At 40.8% G+C, this 22,641-nt stretch overlaps 1 protein-coding gene across 2 annotated transcripts in view; it reads left to right on the top strand.

Annotated features, from left to right (window-relative positions):
• Window positions 1-22,641, top strand: part of LOC102688231 (DNA-binding protein RFX7) — a 55,463-nt gene that overhangs the window by 11,265 nt on the left and 21,557 nt on the right. For both annotated transcript variants that reach the window (XM_015343192.2, XM_006628715.3), the window contains exon 2: window positions 17,038-17,071. In XM_015343192.2, the coding sequence (XP_015198678.2) occupies window positions 17,038-17,071 (34 nt within the window). The remainder of the gene's footprint in view (window positions 1-17,037; window positions 17,072-22,641) is intronic.

The raw sequence follows: 22,641 nt of genomic DNA, 5'->3' as shown, positions 1-22,641 counted from the left end.
GATATGTGCTTGGCACGGGCGTGGATGAGCACGACCTGGCCTGTGGTTGACTGTCTCACCTGCCCCATGCTTTAGACTAGAAGCTTGACTGAGAATTCAAGAGTCTACTGTTCTGTTCTGCAATAGGTCTGTTTCCATTTCCTCAGGCCAGTGATTATTTAGGGTTGTTAAAGCTCTAGTCTGTAGTACAATATGTCTTTATCTGTTCTCCGTAGTAAGTGTGCAGGTGTGCACTGCAGTTGAATAAAGTCCAAATATAAATAGCATTATGTAATGTATTTGAAAAAAGAAAATCTAAAAGGAAATATTTAACATATTATTTCTGCCTGTATCCACAGGAAATAGTCACTTATTTCCACCTGTAAAAGAAGGCAAGGGTATTTTTTGTTAAAGCTGTAATGCTGTGAAGATTTCAGACCGTGTATGTATGTGTGCCCCTGCGTGTGAAAAGCATACTTGAACACTGGGGCTCATCATGGTGTGTCCAGTGTGGGGCTCCCCTCTAAAGAGGATGCTGGGCGGGCTGGAGCAATGAGAGTCAAATACTGTACCTTTCCCAGGGATATAACAGCAGTGCAGTCCTCGTTAGGAACCTCAGCCAATGAACTCTGCTGGCTCTGCCTTCATTTTCAAGGCCTTTTTTATTACATTTACCTTAAATAAGCCCAAACATTACAGCTAATAAGATGGTGCATTACTAAGTGAATCATCTGCTGATATGATACGTTTTGATAACATATTATTGCTACATTGCACATGTAAGCTTTAGTTTCAAAGGAATATTGATTAATATCATCACTGTTTTAGACTAGAAAAAAATGGAAGTGCTTTTTTTCCATATTTCCAGTGCTTCAGTGTGTTCATGAGTCTTTTAGGCAGGGCATTAGACACAGCATTGTCTTTGTTATTATTTTGCATTATGTAAACATTAAAGTTACAAGAATAGACTGGATATGCTGACCTCTAAAAGTAGCTTTTAAAAGAAAAAGACTATTGAGCAGATGTGCTATTGCCGTCTTTAAGTCACTGCAGAGTTGTACAAATTACTGAATCTTAAAGCTTTAAAATTTGGGGATGGATATTTTTTGCAATACCTGTAACAGTGTTGTTACTGTGACTATGGTTGTTACTTAAAGGTTATGTAGGAAGTGCTGTACTTCAGGCATTTGATGCAACCTTTGTACTCTGCTTTGGTGAATTATAAATGCAGCCTGGCTGTATTTACTGTACTTTTAAGAACTGATGAATGATACAAAAGCTATACTAATGGCTTTTAGTGATCATAAAATGCATGGTTTATTAAACTGGTTTGTGATTAGAAAGATGTTCAAAAAAACATAAATTCTTTGTATAACTGAATATTTGTTTGACATACAGAAATTGGTTAATATTTTATGTGCTGCTTCTGTCTGTCAAAGCCAATATATATTGTTAAATCTGCTTTGTGACAAGAATTTGTTTTTCCCGTTCTTACTAACAGTTGACTTTAGAATAATGTATGGTCATGCTTTTATTCTGTTTGTTGAACCCTGAGGTTAGAATATGTGATGTTTAGGACATGACTGGCTGATAAAGTTGGACCCCATACAAATAAACGTGTGTGGTTCCATTGAGACTAAGACTTTTATTTTCTGTTTTACATCCTTTGCCTTGGTAAAATAAATTTACCAAGAGTCAACATAAAGTCCATCATTTCCACCCACTTCTTAATATCATTGTTGCCCTACAGCAGATAAATTCACTGTACTATTTCTGATCATGGGAAGCTAGGTGTTAGGCATCTTTTTTCTCATTATGTTTTTGCTGCTTTAAGCTCTACTAACAGGCTGTGGATCAATTTCAAATGCACAATAAGAAAGTTCTGTCTATCGCAGCCAGCTCTGCGATGGCTGTGCCCCTCCTTGTGCCTGTTGCCTGCTGGAATAGGCTCTGGCCCCCATGCGACCCTCTTTTGGATAAAGTGGTTAGAAAATGAATGGACGTGCAGCTCTGCCCTCTCTGGGATTAGAACAGGCAGGTTGGCTTCAGAGGCCCCCAGCCCCTCTCTCCCGACAGCAGTGAAGACCCAGCCTCCCTTCTCTGAAGATCTCCACCCATTTGAGGTTGCAAGCATGATGACATGGCTTTCTGTAACAGGCTCAGTGCCTTTGAGCCCTGTTACGTTCTCCTGTAGTCTGAGTCACACCGCTCGACCCCTGAGAGAATCCCGTCGCGGCTCTTCACAAGGCACACACAGCTCCCAAGCCACCCAGCGCCACTCCTCCGAAACCGTGGGAGGCTTCAGTGCTATCCAGGGTCCAAGGGGCTGCCGTCACCTTCTGCACCCAGAACATCTCTGTGGATCTCTGTGGTGGGGATTGAGAGGGCAAATGTCTTCCTGTTCCGAAAGCTCCATGCTCGTCAGCTGAGAGCTGCAGGTAATTTTGTGCAAATGGAGAAATGGATTAGATCAGTAGTTCTCAAACTGGCGCGGAGCGCCCCCAGGTGGTGCGCCAGATGACCCTGGAAATTTACAATACATTACATTTATTCAGTATTTATTTATCCAGTGATATTTTTATTATATGTGTGTGTGTGCATGCTCATGTGGTCATTGAGATCTTCTGTGGTTCCTAGGAGGAGATGACTTGTAGGTGGTACTTGGGATGCTTTGGTTTGATCAGGGGTGGTACTTGGTCCAAAAACTTTGAGAACCACTAGATTAGATCGTTCAGACTAGCCAAAATCGCATTTTTGCCTGTGTGCTAATTTGCTGTTATTATTCATGATTTTGTGGAAGCATCACACTGAAGCAATCTTTCTTATCCTTAGTTCTAAATTTTATATACAGGAGACAGAAATGGGTAGTAGGTTAAAGACTGCTTTTGCTTGTTTTCAGCTACTACAGAGGCCTTAAAACTGCATGTGGGCAAGTTTGTGGGTGCAAAGCTGGTTTATTGAGCAGCAGACCTCTTACTTGTAGATGTGGGTAATATGAATGTTTTAGGTCAGGAGGAGGCAACATTTTTGTCAGACATTTGTTTTGAACAGATGTCTTAATTGACTTGATGCATTTTTATATTTTACTTGCCTAATACCTGAGATTTTGTAAATGTGTAATGAAGAGCATTTTAACAAGCACAGGTCCATTGCTTATTATTTAGTTCAGACATTTTATGAAGTTTGTGTTGTAGTTCGTGGGTCCTAGGTCTTCCATGTGCCATGAAAATATATATTTTGGAGTCTGTCAAACTCTAGATATTTGGTGCATGTAAGTGCTGACTGTAAAAATGGAAGTCTGATTATATGCAGTAGCTTACTGAAAGCTGAAAGGTACAGTATGTGTCCTTTCTTAAAGTTTGCAATAGAAAAAATAGCAAATTGTTGTTTGGCAACTGAACAGAGTTGAACATTGGTTTTGTTATAAAGCTCAGAGCCATTTTATCCATTACCCTATGTTATCTTATGAACTGCACATGGTTTATATCTCTCAATTATGAGTGTCTTTAAAATATTAAGGCCTGTACTTGCCCAGCTGCACTTTTAGAGTGTGTGGAAAATATAGAGCTAAGTTATACCACTGAACAGCGTCTTCATGAAACTCTCAGTACACTGCACACGTTCTGTAAATGAGCAGAAACAAAAATGTTGTCTGGCACATGATCATTTTAAAACTCAGCCAAAAAGGCTTTGCCGGTCCTTTCTGCATTAAATACCATATGGGAGACAGTTGGTAAATAAAAACTAAACGTGGTTGAGAGACTGTTTAAAATGCATAAATCAAATAGGACTGGATTTGGAGAAATAAAAAAGACTGTTTATACCTGTTGCACAAACAATCAAGCGGTTCCCACTTCATCTTGAGCAGTGTTATTGTTTCAAAATGCATTTTATTTGGCAGAAGGCAGCTGGTTACATCACTGTGTACTCTCAGACAGTCAGGGATGGCAAATTTATGCCAGTCTCCAAATGACTCTGAGGACCACTGGGGTAACCGTAAACGATAGCTCAGGTGCAAAAAATATAAGCTCTATCATTTGTTTGAAACAATGGTTAAAATGTGCATGGAATCGCACATCTTGTCAATTCACCTTTTGAATTTTCCAGCTCCTTTAACACGGTTGATCACTGCATTCGAAAATCAGAAGTGTCAGCCTGTCTGTGATTGAATATGCATAATCTTACCTGCCTTCAAGAAATTAATTAATAGTTTCCTTGGCTGAAATTTAGCTTTAATGGATAGTCCTAATAACGCTTGGATTTGGTGATCTCTTCAAATGTTATTTGTCATAGAGCTTTCTTCCTTTGGTGCCATGTCAGCGTCGGATGCCTTTGTTGAAGTATCATATCTTTCCTGTACTGTACCCATTTAGTTTCATTTTCCACACCGAAAAGAAAATGGGTGAGAAAAGTTTAATTGTAACTTGACAACTAAACAAGAGTTACACTTCAGTTACTAAACTTCCTTTCTTCCCTTTTAGTCCGTGGAAGAGTCTTTGAAAATGAAATTCAGACCACGTTCCTGTGGGTCTTTTGCTTTTCCGTCTGGAAGTTTGACTTTATATTTTTCTCTAGCAAACAGACGATCCAGGGTTTGGTGAGACGCTGAATTCTTCTAACCCATGCACCTTTATGTTCGGTCACTAGTTACTGAGGCTCAGGGTTATTTAAAAAACCCAGTAAGCTTTCAAAACCAAATTTAATATCGTATCCCTAAGTCTGTGTGTCCCATTTAGCTGAACACGGCTAAAACTATCTCGTCTACATATCCGCTGCATTTCATGAGAATCCAGCAAGTCTTGGGGTGTACAACGAGCTGTTATGTTCAAGCCTGTTGTGTGCGTAGGTTGTCTTGAGCTTCATGCTGTACAACATGTCTGACCGACCATGTACACTATCAACGCGGGACACGCAACAGTGAGAATAATACATTTGTACTTTTTGAAAGGGGCCTCCTGTTTATCTCCTCTTCCACATCCCTTGTCCTCATGTTGCCCACGGAACAGCTGTTTGGGGGTGTGGGGATGGCATCAGCAGAGTGCTGGGGGCCGGTGTGTTGGTTGGCACGTCTTTGCAGTGGAAGCCTAAAGAACTACAACCTCCCCTCCTCCTTACTGAACACTGGACTGATGTGCTTGTACACCGGCTAAATCATGCAGAGCCTGACAAAGGACGGTAAATGGCATCTGCTTCCTAACGGCACTGCTTATTTGATCTTGAGGCCATTCCTACAACCTGCACGGGGCCGGTTTCTGTCCGTTTGTTCCCATGGAGAGCTTTAAAGGCGCAACTGGAGGTTGTGGGGAAAAAAACTGGGGCCTCGGCTTCTTCTGTTCTTTCATTGTCTGTTTCTCCACGTTGTCTGAAGCAGAGACTCCGTTTGGCAGTGCAGCGTTGGCTGGAAAAAAAAAATCAGATAATAGAGGGGAAGAAAACTAAATCTGTGCACGAAGTGGATGAATATCTTCAAAGAGAATGCGAGATGAGCTTTACCACTGGCAAACACGATGCTAATTTCGGAAGGCATTCTGTGCTCATATGTAACAGAACTGGTGCTTAACTGACACGTTCTTCCCTAATAAGAGATTGTTATATCATGAAGCTCTTCTGTTTTTTTTTCTGTCATTTTGTCTGTCAGTGGGTTCAGCACTGTGGCAATTTCCAGCACATGTCTGCCATCTCAGAAAGGTTGCCAGTTGTTACTGCGTGAAAATAGATTGATGTAATTGCCTGTTTTTGCCACAATAAATAGGTTTGATGTCACCTATTCTGCTTATACCTTGTTGATTGACCTGTTATTTAAAAAAAATGTACTATATATTCCTGAAAACGTTTGGATTAATTTGTTCACTTGAAAAGAGGGTACACACTGTATCAACATTTAACCCAACAAAGGATTGATATATTGCATTAATTCTATAATTGCCTTTAATATCTGAAATACTTTGCAGATAAATGTGCATTGTGCTGGGATGTTAAAAAAACTTTCATTGTCTCGCTACAGTTTCTGCTTGTACTCTTAACTACAGGTTAACCTCTGTGCTTGTCAACCTGAACCATTCAGTGATGTTGTTAAATCCTTTTTGGCAGCTTATTAAAGTGTGCGACAATGTGTGCGTTGCAGCCTTTAATTATAAAGCCAGACAAAATAAATTATTCATTCCTTCACGATCGTCTCCTGCAGTGCTTTCTTTTTCTGGATCCCAGGACATTAGATGTACAGCCGGCTGCAGACGTCTGGAGTTCTGGAGCTCCTCTGCTGTTTTACTTGTTGCCTTGCCTTTAAGCCACTTGTGTTCCCCTTCACTCTCTGGAACTGCACTCTGAGAACCCACTGCCAGAGTTAGGATTAATGTAAGTAAAAGCAATGGAGACCTAAGTGGTTTCCAACAAGCAATGTGAAAGTAAATACAACAGCTTTATTCTTCAGGGGAAGTCAGTATTCGAGGAGCTGGACTCTGTATTTAGTGACATGCTGTGTTGGACTTTTTTTTTCTCTTTCTTTCAGCAGTTTTTTGCAGTAAATCTCCTTTCATCACTTTTAAAGCTTCATAGGTGCTGTTTTTTTAATGAGTCCAAAAGGAGGAGGGGGGTGGGGTGCAACAGTCCATGATCATATTTTCACTGTTCTCTAAAGGGCAGTAGTTTGTAACGTGTTCATTTCGCTCGTATGCGAGTCCTTTGTGTTAAATCTGAAGTAAGACGCTTGAAGGTATCACTGTGAAAAGACTGAATTAATTTTTTAGAAGTGATAGAACAGTTCAGCGTTTGTCGGTGTGGCTCCTTTACGCTTTTTCCAAGACTTCGGTACCTCTTTACCAGGGGGAGTATTTGTAATGTCAGCTTCGTGTAGGTGGAAAGACTCAAAATTGAAAATCTGGATCTTTCAAGATATTATACCTAGTGGGACTTACCTGTTGGGTGACAGAAATATAACCAGGGTAGTCAGGGTAGTCTTATTTTGGTCTGCCTGGGCAGTCTGCTTGTAAGTCTAGATGTGGTCCTGAGAACTGAAATCAAAGGGTGGGCTTGCTTTATTAAAGATTGAAAGGAGTGGGGTCATGTTAGCATGTGGTTCTCAGCCTGATACATTAGTATGCTGTGAAAGCCATTCAGAAAGCTGCACCTAAAGATTAAAGATGGATTTCATCTGCAGAAGAAATATTCTGTCTTCTACATTCCTACGCCTAATCTTTCCATTGCAAGCGTTGCACAAATCCCAATATGAATTTATTGTTGTTGTTATCATCGTGGTCGTTGTCAGTAAACATCGCAGCTGATACAGCCTGTACAATGTGGTAGTAAAACAGTTTAAATTATTCAGTAGCTGCAGCTCTGTTTCCTTGCAGTAGTTTTTGCCAGTTAAAACCGTGAAGGCTGAAATCCCTTTGAGAATGCGCTGCGCTTCTTCAGCATCTGAGAGAATAATAGACTAGCAGGACTCGTCCTTGCTGCCAGCACAGATTGCAGGAAGGACTGGAGATGGTTTTCTTTGACTTAATGTGCAAAAGAAAATCACACAGCAAGCACCTGATGTTTCTGTGCTGGTTTGCTTTGCACATGGAGCTCTCACTATATCTTCTACTTAAAGATTGGTTTAGTGTTTTGGAGATAAAACTAGTTTGACTTGCAAGAGGCCACACTCTGTGCACAAATGCATCACACTCTTCTCATGGGTTTGTGCCTAGAGAGAAAATGAAGCACATCAGTCTTTTGGCTGAATAGTGGTGTCTGAGAAACCAAAGATGTTGGTTTCTTTTTAGATGTATTTCATTTATTCAGGAACTAAAGTTCCACTGTGCTCATCTTTGGAAAGTATCTGTTTTTGCTACAGTCACAAAATATTTTGTGAAGGGCTTGTGTTTCATAGTAAAATACCAATGACTGTTAGTTTGTGCATTGGGGTAACACTCGTATTTTTGGGAATTAGGGCTTCTAAGCTGATATGGACAGATGTACCGTCAATCCAAAAACTCTGAATCTGAAAAACCTCTGAAGTGCTAAAGCTGACTAACCACATGTTATTGACAGTGTGTATTATTTTAATTAAGCTTTGTCTTTTTTGAGCTCTGATTTATTTTTAAGCCATCATTTAGCTGAAGGGTTACAACTACTTTGAAAATAAACAGCAAAATAACAACATTAGTGTAGCAACCAATAGGGTGCCAGATAAGGTTTAATGGTATTACACTATAAAGTGTTCCTGTAAAATTAAAATTAATCATTAGCAGCTGTGTTGTCTCATACTGTGTTTAAAACTCCATTGTAAAGAATAAAAGACCAAAAATCATCTGTTTTTACTTTATTCAGAAGCGAGTAAATTCTTATTGTTAGTGGCATTGGTGTTGCAGCTGAGATATTTCATTCAAATTCTACTATGCTATACTATCATTTTTTAAGGACATACAGCTTTTTGCTTCTGGTAAAGCAAAATGGGCCAGTTTATTTCAGGCAAAGAGACAGTACTGGCAGTAGGTGACCTGTCACTACTATAGAAATGATCTGGAATAATAACAGAATTCTGTTTGCAACCTATTTTGTGTAATCGGTGGTGTGCTCTTCATAGTGCTTGTTTACTATAGTGGTGTTACAGTATTAAATTGCTTCCCTTTGGGGGGAAAGGGTACTGTAAATTGTTACAGTGGTGTACTGTAAATATTAGGCCTCAGTATCCTGTTCATGAGATACGCCTCATCAAAGGTCACCTATTATTTTAATTGAATATATTCTCCTGCTATATTGAAGCCATGGGGCATTGCTGTATCTGTCTTGGCTATTAATTAGCTGATGTACCTTTGTACCCATTTAAAAAACAAAGAGCTGTATCCAGGTGAATCTTACAGAAGCAATGGTAAGTGGATAGTAATGAAATTTGTAGGCAAGAATGGTGCCTAGTTGTAGTGAACTGGTGCAGCGCTAACATGTATGTGTTAATTAACAAAACTCACCTATTAACTTATTTGACTGAGCTTACACAGGCTGCTAAATATCAATACTGAAATGTGAGCTTTTAAAACTGAGAGACAAAAGAGCCCAACTAAAACTCAGAGGTATGTTCTTATGCCTGGTCCTCTTCAGAAAATCCTTCTTATGTTATACTTATCAATTTATCATTCCCACCTGAGTGACACACGACAGCCCTGTGCACCTGCAGCCCCTCTGTACAGCAGATCAGGCAGGATAGTGAGAAATGACAACACTCGTTGCACTAAGCAGAACTTAAGGAAGGTTTTAGCAACAATATAGCAGCGATACTTTGTATTCCTGAAGAACAGTGCACTGTCAGAAAATGAGTATTTTTTTCCTAACAGATAGAATGGAAGTGGAACACCATGGAACAATTAAGGAACACAGTCAGGCTAGCAGTGATGGCCCAGCTGAAGGATAAATTTAATTCAGAAATCAAAGTCAGCAAGTTCATATTTCAACAGCTGTCCCAGCGACTTGGCCTGTGCGGGGGATCGCAGTTCAGTTTGTCCAGGATAGCCAGGGCTTTACGTTAAGAAATAGGATCCATGCTGGATGGAGAACTGAAACAGAGAGGTGTCCTGAATGATAAAATTCCACTAAAGGTGGGAATGATTCAGCTGAATCAAGGGTGGAACAGAAGAATTTGTGGTTACAATAAAGAATCAGGAAAGAGGAAGCACCATCATTAATGCCTTGTTCACTGCTTTTATTTCCTTTGTTTATAGCCTCCTGACATTAAGATTGTCTTCTTCGAATTCCAGAATTGAAACTAAAGGGCTGTGTATTGGCAGGCACACACTGGAATGACTTGTTCTAAATGTCCACAACTGATTGCCGGTGCAGAAATGCCTTTGAATCACTATGAGCATTACCTTACTCTGTATTCCTTATGTTAGGCTGAAAGCCACTTAGGAAAATGTGAAAAGTGTCCTGTTTGAAAATCATCTACAAATGCTCTTTCAGGATAGTGTGGTAGGTTTAGTGGAGTAATGGAAGTGGACTACAAGTGGCCGATCCACTTGTCAGACAGTCAGTGAACCCATTGATTCGTTTTGTAGAGGCTTTCACAAGACAGCTCCAGTGGCCTTCTGTGTGGATCTCGTGTGTTTTCCCCCTGTTCGTGTGGGTCTTTCTGGCTTGTGTCCGATGACATACAGGCTGGAGTTGATTAGCTATTGTAAATCGTCCCTGGCACCCTGGGCATTGCAAAAGCAGGTATGACCCTTCAGTCCTGCCTTGTTCCCTACAGCGTCAGGATAGGCTTTAGTTTGCCTCAACCCTCCCCTGGAAAAAAGGTATTTGGTTCCCTCAGATGACTGACCTGACACCGTGTTGTACTTCAACTAGTTTTATCCACAAAATAAATCTTTGTTGGAGATGTAGACAGTGGCGTAGGGTACGATACATCTGAAAAGAACAAACGAGATTGAGATTTGACCCAGCTAAGGATGAAGTTCATGGTCATACTTGTTTTTCTAACATTTTGCATGTAATTTAAGAGTGATAAAATGGGTCTTTTGTATGCTTTACAAATCCAGTAAAACCTCTGTTCTGTGTCAGTTACAGAATAAGTTTGGCCATAAATACATGTTGTAGGGGATCAGAAATGGGTCACTTTTAAAAAGCTGCATTTCCCAAACAGGATGTCGCCAGACTGAATATTTACACTCTCACCATTTTCCCCCCGAAAGTAGATGTGTGTGGAGAGATCTGTTATCACTACTGAAGTAAGTAAGTGAGTGTTTTTGGCAATTGACATGATATGGAATTGACCTGTAGTTAAATTATTTTCAGTCTTTCCACTTTAAAGCGCCCTCAAGTTTGTTTCATTGATTTCAAGTGCTTTGTGTTGTATGTTACAAGCACAAGGGTTGGAAATCTGCAGTATCTTATTGTAAGTTTGAGCCAACATGGCACTTGCTCACACCTGTTCTGACGGCTAATCAAAACCGTTTTTCCAAAGTCTGCTTCCATAGGTCATGAACAAGCACACACAGTCAGGTGTGTACCCTGTTAGTCCTTTTTTGTATGGCTATTGTGCAGTGCTGAAGGTTTTTGCATCGGATTATACATTTTTACTGCACTCTCTGATAATGCTTATATGTTAGGATTGGGTACTGACCACCCATCTTCCTTCTCAAGTGCAGTTTTGCACTTCTAAAATAAAGCATCAAAGAACAACAACCATGGACAGCAGAAGGTGCAGTGCGCGCTGTTAATGACTTGTGCTCATTGAATTTGGTAAGTGCATTGGAATCCACTTCCATCCCTCTAGCCAAGGCAGTGCTCTGCTGGCCGGTGTTAATGGCTGGGGAGTCCTCTGGTTGGAGACAAAGACCTTCAAGTGAAGTTTCACACTTACTACTCTAGCCCAAGGCTTGCCGTCGGCTGCCTGAAATTCAGGTCGCTATTTTTTCACCCCCCCCCAATTCACACTTGAGATTTAAGGCAGCCTACAGCATTCATGCTTGTGACTGAAGAGCTTGCCCAAATTTCTGCAGACTGCTTTTCAGAATGTAACCACAGTAGTACTGAATGGCCAAGTGCTCTGACGTCCTGATGTGACAGTACCTGTACAGCATTGTGAACGAGGTGGATATTTAATTTCTCACACCATTATTGCTACTATACCTGCCCATATCTTAATTTTACCTGGTTTGACAGATCTCTATGTTAGCTGGGGTGCACTTGCCACTTTCGTTTTTACATCATTCAGTATAAACTCTGAATTACTCTTTTGAAATATTTTATGCTGACAGATGACACTTAAAATGGGTACAATCTGTTAGAATCTCTACCTATTAAATCCTATTAAAGTGCCCAAAACTGTCATTTCTTTATCATTTTGTTTTTCTGGTTTCTAAATGAGTAGCTCTTATTAGTGGATTAACCAACAATTTGGTTACATTTAAAGCAAACCAACTGAATGCGGACAGGTTTGAAACTCAGAAACTGGTACCAGGTTAATACCAGAAAGAATTCCCCTTTGCCTTTTTAGGAGCTGAAAGCAAATTTACAAATACGCCCCAAACAGAAAACTGAAATCAAGGGCCTCATGATGAGGAAAACCAGAAAACGAAGTGTTCCAGACTTGGGAACCACTGTGTTGTGATATAGAAAGGGCTGCTGAGATCACTGTGGTTTAGACCATCTCTGGTCCTGTGATTTCTGCCTGCTCCAGGTTAGGAAGGTAGCCTAAGGTTTGGTCAGCCCAGAACTGCCTTTTCCTCACACTTCATACCCACAAAGATGACCCTGATGACTCATGAAAGATGATGCACAGGTTTACAATTTCCTCCCCATGCTCTTGTACTAATGTGGACTTCTCAATGGCTACGGTCTCCGTTTCCTTAAATGAATTTTTGTGCGCACTTTGGAATTTATAGGGCGGGCAATTTTCAGCAGCCTGGAACTGACTATTGTGTAATCATGGTACCAAATAAATTATTTTAAATATATTGATTTGGTCAGGATGTTACTACTCAGTGAATTTAAATATTGTGGTTTGTGAAGCTTCTCTTAGCCTGTATTTTAATGAGAATATTAAATATATATTAGTAACAGTAACAGGGTTTGTTCTCTAAGGTGTCTTTGTATTCGTCTCAAAGCAAGAAGAAATTCAAGTCTGGCAAGAACTGATTCATTTATAATATTGTTCCACTGAGCTCATTGTGTGTTTTCTTGGTCTTAATAAAGTGTACCAGTGTGGTTATTTTAAAGAAGTGTTTCTGATGTGGTGCAGAAGGTTCAGCTCTGCCTTTAAGAAATTAGAAAATTAAATGAGCATGTTGCTTTTCCAGTTAGCCCTCTTCCTTAATCTTTTAAGGGTCCTTTCTCCATGCGTGAGGAGCCTGCAGTTGGTCGGCCGCGGTAGTTTCCTGCCAGTTTCTGCCAGTGCTTGTAGTGCTTTGCCTTGGGGCGAGATGTGGTCTCCACCCCAGCCCAGCAGCTGACTGGCCTGGCAGTGCGTGGGGGAAGCTGACTTTCGTTCCTTCTTGCAGAGCTCTGTGAGCGGGCAGGGCAGGGGTGTCCGAGCAGCCGCACCCCAGATCGTTCAGGGTGAGGGCTGCCGATGGACGCGCTCGAAGGCCGCGGTGCCCAAAGGCCCCCTCCCTCCCGAGGATGTCTGTACAACAGAGGAAGAAAGAACGGGACCTGCGCCTCTTTCCAGGGGGGTCATTCAGAGCAGCTTTGATGTTCCAGCCTTCCTGGTCTCTGCTCTGAGCTGCGCCGTTGTGCACAGTTGCTAGGGTTTAGAGTGAGCGAGCAGGCAATCCCCTTTCTCCCCAAGGCGGCCATATTGAGCAGACAGACAGAGAGCAGCCTGGGCTGTCCCTTCCTGCTCACTTGCTGTTTACATTCAGGCCCTGTTCAAGAGTGGGGTGCAGCAGTCTGTGGCTCATACACTGAGATATAAAGCTGCTTTGTAAGCATAAATCTCTCCCTCAGAAAACTTTTACTTTTAGAAAATGAAATCTTAGCATTTCCTAAGTATTTGATTTAATTGCTCTGAAACCCTGCAGTCTGCTTAAGTTGTGGTTCTGTGAAGGTTGGATGGTAATGGTGGAGGAACAGCGCAAGGTGAGTGACAGTACACAGGCTGTCCCCTTTGTACCTGGCAGAGCAGTACAGCGCATTTGCAAATGTCAAGGGTGCAGAGCGCAGGAACCTGTTCAAGTGGCTATAAAATGTTTGCAGAAACTTGCAACTGCTTGCTTTTTCAACACCACCCATTTTTCAGAGGAACAATCTGCTTTCTGGTTGCTCTGGATTGCAAGCATATTATTTTTTTGCGTTTCCAACAGCTTTGTGCGGAAAATGAATGAAGTAGCACTTGAGGTTTAAATGGGAATGATCAGTTTGTCTGGCTTACCTTGACTTGGTTTTGTTGTAAATTGTGAGGACATCAATTAAATAACACAATTTTTGTGCCATAGCTAGTAACATTAGTAAATATTGTTTATCTTGCTTTAGTTAATGTCACCTAAAAATATTTAGTGTATAAAGACACCATATATGTTTTTGTGTAAGCAATTATTGGTGTGATCTCAATATCGGAGCAGAAACCTGTGTCTCCCCTGGTGTGACAGCATTGTTGATGACACCTCAGTAAGAGGGATGTAAAGCATTCACATGGAAGTAAGGAAGGACAGTTTGATTTTATACATGCTGCCTCAGAGCTCCTGATCTGGTGTTCCATTCTGAATTGGGGTACCTTCTGTGTGGTGTTTGTTTTAGTGTGGGTTTTCTAGAGTTTTGTTCCACCTTCCAATGTTGGCCAGGTTAATGGGTGCCCCTTAATTGTCCCCATATGTGAGCATGACCTGTTTGTGATGGACAGCTGTCCCGTCCAGGGTGTAATTCTGCCATGTGCCCTGCACTTTCAAGATAGGCTTGGGGTGGCCCTCGCCAGGATAGAATGGGTTTGGCCCTGCTGAGATTTGAATATAAACACATAGTTCTTCGTGGATCATTTATTGCATAAAATATACATGCTGAATTCATCATTCACCTAAAAGATAACTTTAAAATCTAGTAATTGAGGGAAATCAAAACGGCCCTGTCTTTCACCTGCAATGTCTTTAAGAGTTTATTCACCAACCTGACAGCACCAGCAGGAGAACAGGAAGATTAGAAGACAAGATCGACTTAAATTGATTAAACCGTTCAGCTCAACCTGGAAAGCTACAGTAAACAAGGGCGTATTGCTCATTGGTGCTGAAATTAATAAGTAATACACAAATGAGAGATTTCAGATCACTAAGAGCTGTTTATTTGTGATCTGCAGGGAAAAGTCATTTAATTACTTGTTTAAAATGCTAAATCTGAAAAGAAAAGAATTCCTATTTCTTTTGAAACAGCTCTGCTCTACAAAAGGTGCTTAAACCTTTTGTCTTAAAAAAGTCATGAATTATTACCCTGGAGAATAATCCTTGTTCCCAAAATGATTCTTTCTTTGGAAAGGTCAATGAAAAAATGTGTTTCCATTGCTTTTAATCTTTATTCCAAACAAGCAGATTTTCTTTAGGTTATGTTTTACTGCAGAGCAGTTCTGAACTAGCAATGAGTAAATGGAAGTGGACACCACTTTAACCTGGAATACAGGGCTAAGAAACCTTCACAGTGATGCACTGATGCTCCTTAGAGAAACACTGATTATCAGGCCATGAACTGTACTGATATCACCCACTTGTTTAGGAACTTTCATTGCTTTGTGACATTGCGAAGAAGCAGGCTTAATATACCGACTTGAACCAAAGTTTGTAGACTTCTAAAATGTTTAAGAAGCACATCCCACAACAATATGTAGTACAGATATGTAATTCCCTGAGTTTTCATGGGTTTGTGTGATGCTGGAGGTGCATCAGTCCTTAAGCTGCATCAGTGGTTTTGTTTATCTGGGTGTTGATGATCGGGGAAACTCTCAAGCTGTCTCCCTAAATCCCCCTATTTTTTCCTGGCCTTCAACATGTTTAGTCTTACAGGAATTAAAGCCTAGTGTAAATGATTAAAGCTTAGTTAGTTAATTCCCAATCAGATGTTGTCTGTATGACCAAGAAAGAGAGTTTCGTTGCTGATGTGTAATTGCTATTTTGTGTTGGTAAAACAGTCATAACTTGTAAAATTGTGTTATACCTGTCCAACCTCGCATAGCTTTAGTCAATGCTTTTAAAGTGTTATATAACATTGATTTTACTGTCTGTTTTCCTTGAAAAATGATCAATTTATGTAGAAGTATTTGTTGTGATTTTTGTACTCAAGTTGAACTGTTTAAACATTAAATGGTGTTTTGACTGGGGGGAGAAATCAAGATTTCTGGAAAGCAATTTAGCATGCAGTTGATTTATTGTATTTTAGATAGTTATTTAAGTCCCATTAACAAAAGCTGTAAAGGTCATTAAATGCTCTCGATCACCTCAAATGTATTGTTTGTCATTTTGGAAACTGTTCCAGTACCCATTGCTCGGTGATCATGGCAACCTGCCCTTTTAAACTAATTTACAGCTCACAGCAAATGCTTTAGTTTTTTTTTTTTGATTCACAACAATGTTATAAGTTATCTTGCCAAACTATGGTACCTCTCAGATCTCTACAGGGAGTCTTACCTGATCGAAGAAGAGAATGCCCCAAAACTGATTTCCTACCTTTTCTGGCGGAATCTTTTCCTGTTCAGTTGCTATTTTCGTTTTTTTTTTGTCAAGCCTTTTTAAAAAACAGCTAGGTGTCAAAGTAAGAGCTGCACGAACTGATGACCGAATTCAGCTCAGACAGTGGGGGGGTATGGGCAGCCTTAGTACTGGGGCTGTTTATGCTTTCACTGCACAGCACAAAGCAGCTACCCATGAGGTTGTGCTGAGGTAGTGAAACGAAGGAGTCCTTCACTTTTCTGGTTTGTACTGGCAGTTTAGCTGTGGTCCTCCATCACTTTGGGAGTTTCCCCACTCTGCAGTGACCGTCAGCATGGGCACATCAAGAGTCTGTGTAGTAGATCTACTGTAGGAGTGTGATGCCCTGCAGGCTGGGCAGGTAGCACATTGTGTTCTTGTATCCTTGTGTATAACTGTGGCCCTCAGACAACCATTTGAAATTTGATACATTCTCCTGTGTGATTACACTAACCTGCCACAACTGTTCTTCAGGCATTTAGGCCTGAGCCTGATATCAGACCAGCAGCAAATGATTCCACCTTGATCTCTTGCGTCTGTGTCTCAGTGAGGCGGCACTTTGTGGTCTGTGCTGAAGGGTCACATTGACTATTCCTAATGTTTTTCATTGTCGTTCTGAGACACTACTGCCCTGCCAGCTTTGAATTACCATGGGGCCAGAGGAGATGACTTACAATACCTATTTTTAGATTGAGTATGGTATTATACCGGCTTGTAAAGTTTCTTCTGCTGAGACTCTGAAGGCCCAGCTTGATGTTTAATGCTTTATTTTTGCCGTGTCTCTTTTAACATGTGAGTGCTCTTTGGGTGGGGAGAGGTGATATCTTGTGAAGTTACTGATTATTAATAAACACTGCCTTTAAGCTTGCATAACCGCAACTCACCACAGTAGTAATTTTCTTCTTTTATTCTTCTCTTTCAGCAAATCCGTACAATCAAAAGTGGAGAACATATTGGTGAGTAATGCTTCAGTTCTTTGGTTCGAAATGTTTACTCTAAAGTCAGCCATGAAAGCCCCACAGAAACACCCACTGTGTTTCAGAACAGCACTGTGTCTGCTGTGTGTGTACGGCACACTGTTACACATTCACTCTGAGGCGCGGATGTGGTACTTTAAATGCCTCGATCCACATTCTGCTGTTCTTTCCATCTTGGAATTACTGTTAAATTTATATCCGTGCTCAACAGAAATAATATCTTTGGAGTTTGTCACCACAACATTACGTTTTTTGCCACTTTTTTTTTGCTAAATGCAAAATTAATTTTCCCTTGCCATGAGGTTTGGGTGACTTTAGACAGAGGCTCGCATCCACTTGAAACAAAACAGCATGAAAGAGGCTAGACGGAAAAAAATGACTGGTGGAAATCTGAAATCTATTACTTGATATTCTACAGGGGGGTAGGTGGTTCTAAAAATTAGTAATACATCACAACCAGAGATGCATACAAAAGAGTCTCAGCATGTCTTTGTGAAGAACATTATTTTGAAGTTGAGACATATCTGGGTGTTGCCACAAGGAACAACAAAGTACAGGTTGATCCTTATTCAGGAAGAGAGAGTAGTTTTGGCTTCCAGTTAAACACAAAAACAGGTCAATATATGCGTGCATATCAGTTATATAGTCATGTTTACAACTTGCACTTCGTGGTCTAACCTTATTTCTTTGGTATTGTTTTAATCAATTTATAGATCATATAAAACACCTCTTCATTACCTTTCATTACACACTTTAATTTGCTTAGTATACACTGCATTACATCTCACTGTGATAGAAATCTCTGCCTTCAGGATATTCTCATCCCTGTTGTGCTGTGTGTTGTGAATGTAAGTTCGTGAAGGTTTTCTTCATGGGATTATAAACCCCAAGAGCTTTGCTCCAGTTCATTTGGAAATTTCGCACAGAACCTTTGAAAGAAATATTCTTGCTAACACTTGGTCCTTTTAGCATTGTTCAACAGCCAGCCTGGCTTTTCTTCTGGGGGGGGGGGATTTGAAACCTTTAATGTGCATGTGTTATTTTGGGGTACACAACCCTCCCAAGATAAAATTCTATTACTGGCATGATGCAGCCAGTAAGATGCTTTACAGCAACGCAATGGTTCAGATTAAAGAGACCGTTTCTCGAAGTGAAAACACCGCTGATGGAAGCGAAGGCCAATAGATCTTGAGCAGTTAAGGTTAAAAATATAAAAGAACAACTTATTACAAAAGCTCTTCTCCCCGAATCACCAAAGAAAATGCTTTAGTCAAAGCAGTACTTTCTGAGGAAGAGTTTTACTTCCCTACGCTTGTTATAGATTTATGAAGTACATTTTACTTCTCAGAAAAAAGTCTTGTCCTTAGATTTTTCTGTCCCTTATGTATAGATGCCACGCCATTATATGTTTAGTTATATATTATATTGTAGTGAATTCGGGTTCTCGGGCTTGTGCCCTCCCCTCTCCTGCCCCAGTTCGTCCCTCCACCGCATGGTCGCGAACCCGGGTCTCCGGCGTGGGGGTCTTGTCGGCTGACCTTGCTCAGCCCGGGCGGCCCAAATCCTTGTTATGTGCAGGGGTGTATTCGTTACAATATGTTTAGTAACAGTATTTCTTATATATAGATATCCCTGTGTGTACTTTGTTTTACTGTGCAGGTATGACTTATTCCCCTCCCTTCAAAGCATCACTAAGTCATTCGGCTTGATTTTGTTGAAATTTCTGTCTGTGATATTGGCATGGCTGCTTGAACGAAAGGAAATGTGTCATGGAAGTACAATAAATCCTCGATTGAACAGACTGTAAAATCAGAAAAACCAGACCTCCTGGCAATAATGGGGAAATATTCAAAGAATAAAACAAAGTAATAAAAAGATACATGTTTAAAATTCAGCAATATCAATGGTGCCCTTAATGGTAAGTCACTTGCTCACAATGTGTGTATTTATAACACTTGAAATAGTGTGTTTAGGATTAAATGTCACAGGAACAATTTTCACTGACTCAATTTCAATTGTGAACAAAAAATTCAAAAGATTCAGAAGGCATATATATATATAGTAAAGTATATATCCCATATAAAAGTGTTTTGTGCTGAAAAAAACCCATTCTTGATTAAATGGACACCCCTTCACCACATTAGACTGTTAAGACCGAGGGTTTACTTTAGTTCATGTCCTAAGTACTTCAGATGTAAAGTACTGTATATATGCGACTTGAATAAAGGTAAAACGTCAGGACTGGGAGTCTTAGGCGTGGTAGGTGCTGGAGTCTGTCTGCGAACAGGCTCGACCCCACTGGTCCTGGCTGGCTCTGCTCTGTTATTGGATGTTGCAATGTTACCGGGGTTCTTGCATCAGCATCAAGCATTAATGTTTTATTCGCCAGTTGTATTCCACAAGGGCTCCATTTTTATCACCAAGTTTGTTGTATTTCAGCTCCTCTGGAAGTTTAGAGGAGTAAAAAACAACACAGCTCCTGAAATTTGCATTCCTTGACTTGTTTGTTTGGATTCTCTGCTGCATTTTTTTTTTGTAAGAGGTGCTATTTTCACACCTTTCTTTGCATTTCACTGAAAAGCACGCGCGTTCCTTTTTCCTCACATTTGGCTCAATTAAAGACACAAATCTCTATATGGTTAGGTATTCATTGCTCGAAAATTCAATTTAATATTGGTTATATAGGATTTTAAAATAGCTTTAAATGAATAAACATCACGTTTTGCAAGGGAGCCGGTGAGTCGAAGCTCTTGTACAGATCTAATAGCTCAGAAACGGGATCGGGTGTAGACATGGGATCTCATTTATGTGCAGTGAGCTTTCTGTTTTTAAAAATCAACCAAAACCCACCACGTTTTTTCAGTCTTATTCGGAAAAAAACATTTGTTTAAAATACATCATCTTTATTGAAAATAGGTCTTTTTAGGGCGATATTAGTGTTTGGAGGCGAGTCTGAACAGGAATGCCTTTGAAAGCGAGACTATAGGAATGACTCAGCCCGTAGTGGCAAATCTGTCCACGCTGTGATAAAGAGCCGGTTGTTATGACGGCTTGGTTTCTGAAGTGAACGGCCTGAATGCTGTAGTAAAATGCAATCGGATCACACAGAGGACAGAGGGGGTCCTCTTTTATCCCGGTTTTCAAATTCCCGAAAGCGCAACGTGCATTTGGCAACTGCCTTAAAAGAGCTGAGTGAAACCAGGTCACGTAAGGCTCGTATGTAAACGCGAATATAAACGTGTGTCTTTCCGCATGTTGTGGGGTTTCGTGAAAGCGGGACACGAGGTGTGCGGTTCCTGAAGCCGTAGCTGCCCGTTTCCAGGAGGTGAAGCACACGGCGCGCTAGCGCAGGGCGACTGGGGAGCCTTTGTTATCTGCGAGTGCGAGTGGGTGTGTGGTGTCTCTGTTTACTTTTCTTCCCCCCCCACCGAGCCTCATCCGGCGCTGTCCTGACCGTTTCAAACGCCGAATCCCGACCGACAGCCAGTAGGCTGCGAGAGGATTACATCGCTTTTATTTACCTTTTTTCCCTCACTACCGCTGCTTAGTGGCTGATAACTTTAGCCATTCATGAGCTTCCGTTCCCCTAGCAACAAACAAGCGAATAGAAAAGATGGGGAAGACGCATCTATTCTTAGAAACCAATTGTAAATGGTGGGGAGATTCAGGGCAAAAATGCACGTTGGCAGTTTGTCAGTTTCGCTCAACTGATGTGCTAGCTCTCCCTCTCCCTGGCTGTCTAAGGGTTAACGGTGGGCGATTTCTGTTCCAGGGACTCTCCAAGCGCCGAAACAGATCCCCCTGCTTTCCAGACCGTCTGGCTCTCAGAGGTCTCATCCCACAGTCTGTATCAACCACTTAAAAAAAGAGCTACTAAATCCGCGTTGCGGCAAATTCAGTCACAATGCAGAGCACGCAGTTGGCTTTTCTGTAAAGACACCACCCTACATTACATTTATTGCCCCTTTCTTGGTTTGGTAATTTGGCTTTGCAGTTGGTGGGAAGGTGTGAATGACAGGGATATTTTAAAAGACAGCTGTTTAAGTTTTCGAAAATGTAAAAATCTATATTGTTCTCGATGAGATTAAGTGCGGAATGCCTAATTTTAAAGAAAACTAAAAATAACAAGCTTTTAGGAAAAAGGTTTCATGGTTTCAGTAAAGCATGTATTAATGACATCTAGGTCCTAGCATTGAATGCCACATTCCTAATTATGATCTTGCAATTTCACTTATTTGTTTAAAAAATATTTTAAATTAGCATTAATGTGTCTGTTTCTACTTCTAGCATTTGCTTATCCTAATTTAAGACAAGGCTTTAAAAATGTGTTAATATAAAAGTTCCGTCAAGAGCATTTGCTCATCTTGAGTATGTTTCCTAAAGCAAATGATAGAAAACAAAAGCTTGTTTACATGGTCTGAACTGTCCGTTTTCCTGGCCTGCGGATTAGGTGTTGCCAGGATTAATGGTACCTCAAATGACACTGGGCTGAGGGGGGCTGCGGTAATTGAATACGTCTGCCAGCCCCCACCGTTTTTCTACGTAAAACTCATTTCACACTGGAAAGTAATCCTGAGCTCTTACTAATTGATTTAAAATTCCTCTTCCCTTTTCCTTTATCCTTTGCTGTGTTACTCTGTGCTGTGTGGTTGGAGGAAAAGTAATTGTAAACACAGTACACATCCAGTTGTCAGGTCACTTAGGTAGAAGTGTATACGGTGGGTTATGACTTGTAATGAGTCTGTACTGTTACTTTTCCCAGACCTCATGAGTTAGTGTGCTGAGAAGTTCAGTTGGCCTCTGGCTAGTTAATTTCTTGCCCCATGGCAACTACAAAGGAGAGTATAGCTTTGTTTGGAAAATGTATAAAGATCTTCCTTTAAGATTTAAGTACATACTTACACTTTTTAATCCCAGATTTAATCATATCAGTTTTTCATCTTATTGGTTTATAATCTTTTGTCTGTGTTTCACACACACACACAAAAAAAACTGACCTGAGTAGGGTGATGGTGCAGTTATGAGGCTTTTGTCATCCAGTGATATCCTTCATCCTAACCTTTCCTATTTTTCTACTATCAATATACACTGGCATAAGGTTTATGATAAGGTGAAAGCTGGTTGTTTATTTATGGTGAGCACCTAAAGGAAACTGATACAAGTACAAGTTGCCAGCATATCACCCTGCAACTCACAACGGACAGCCCACTGAAGCTCAGCAGGTGTGAGCCTGGTCAGTACCTGGATGGGAAACCTCCTGGAAAGTTAAGGTTGCTGCTGGAAGAGGTGTTAGTGGGGCCAGTAGGGGGCACTCACCCTGCGTCTGTGTGGGTCCTAATGTCCCAGTATAGTGACGGGGACACTATACTGTAAAAAAGGCACTGTCTTTTGGATGAGACATAAAACCAAGGTCCTGACTCTCTGTGTTCATTAAAAATCCCAGGGTGTTTCTCAAAAAGAGTAAGGGTATTTGGTCAAAACCCGGTGTCCTGGTCAAATTTTCCATTGGCCTTTGCCAGTTGTGGCCTTGTAATAATCCCCATCTCTGA

Source organism: Lepisosteus oculatus, chromosome 5 (assembly GCF_040954835.1).
Source record: "Lepisosteus oculatus isolate fLepOcu1 chromosome 5, fLepOcu1.hap2, whole genome shotgun sequence".
Taxonomy (NCBI): Eukaryota; Metazoa; Chordata; class Actinopteri; order Semionotiformes; family Lepisosteidae; genus Lepisosteus; species Lepisosteus oculatus.
The sequence above is the reverse complement of the archived record's forward strand: the minus strand, read 5'-3'. Positions and strand labels throughout refer to the sequence as shown.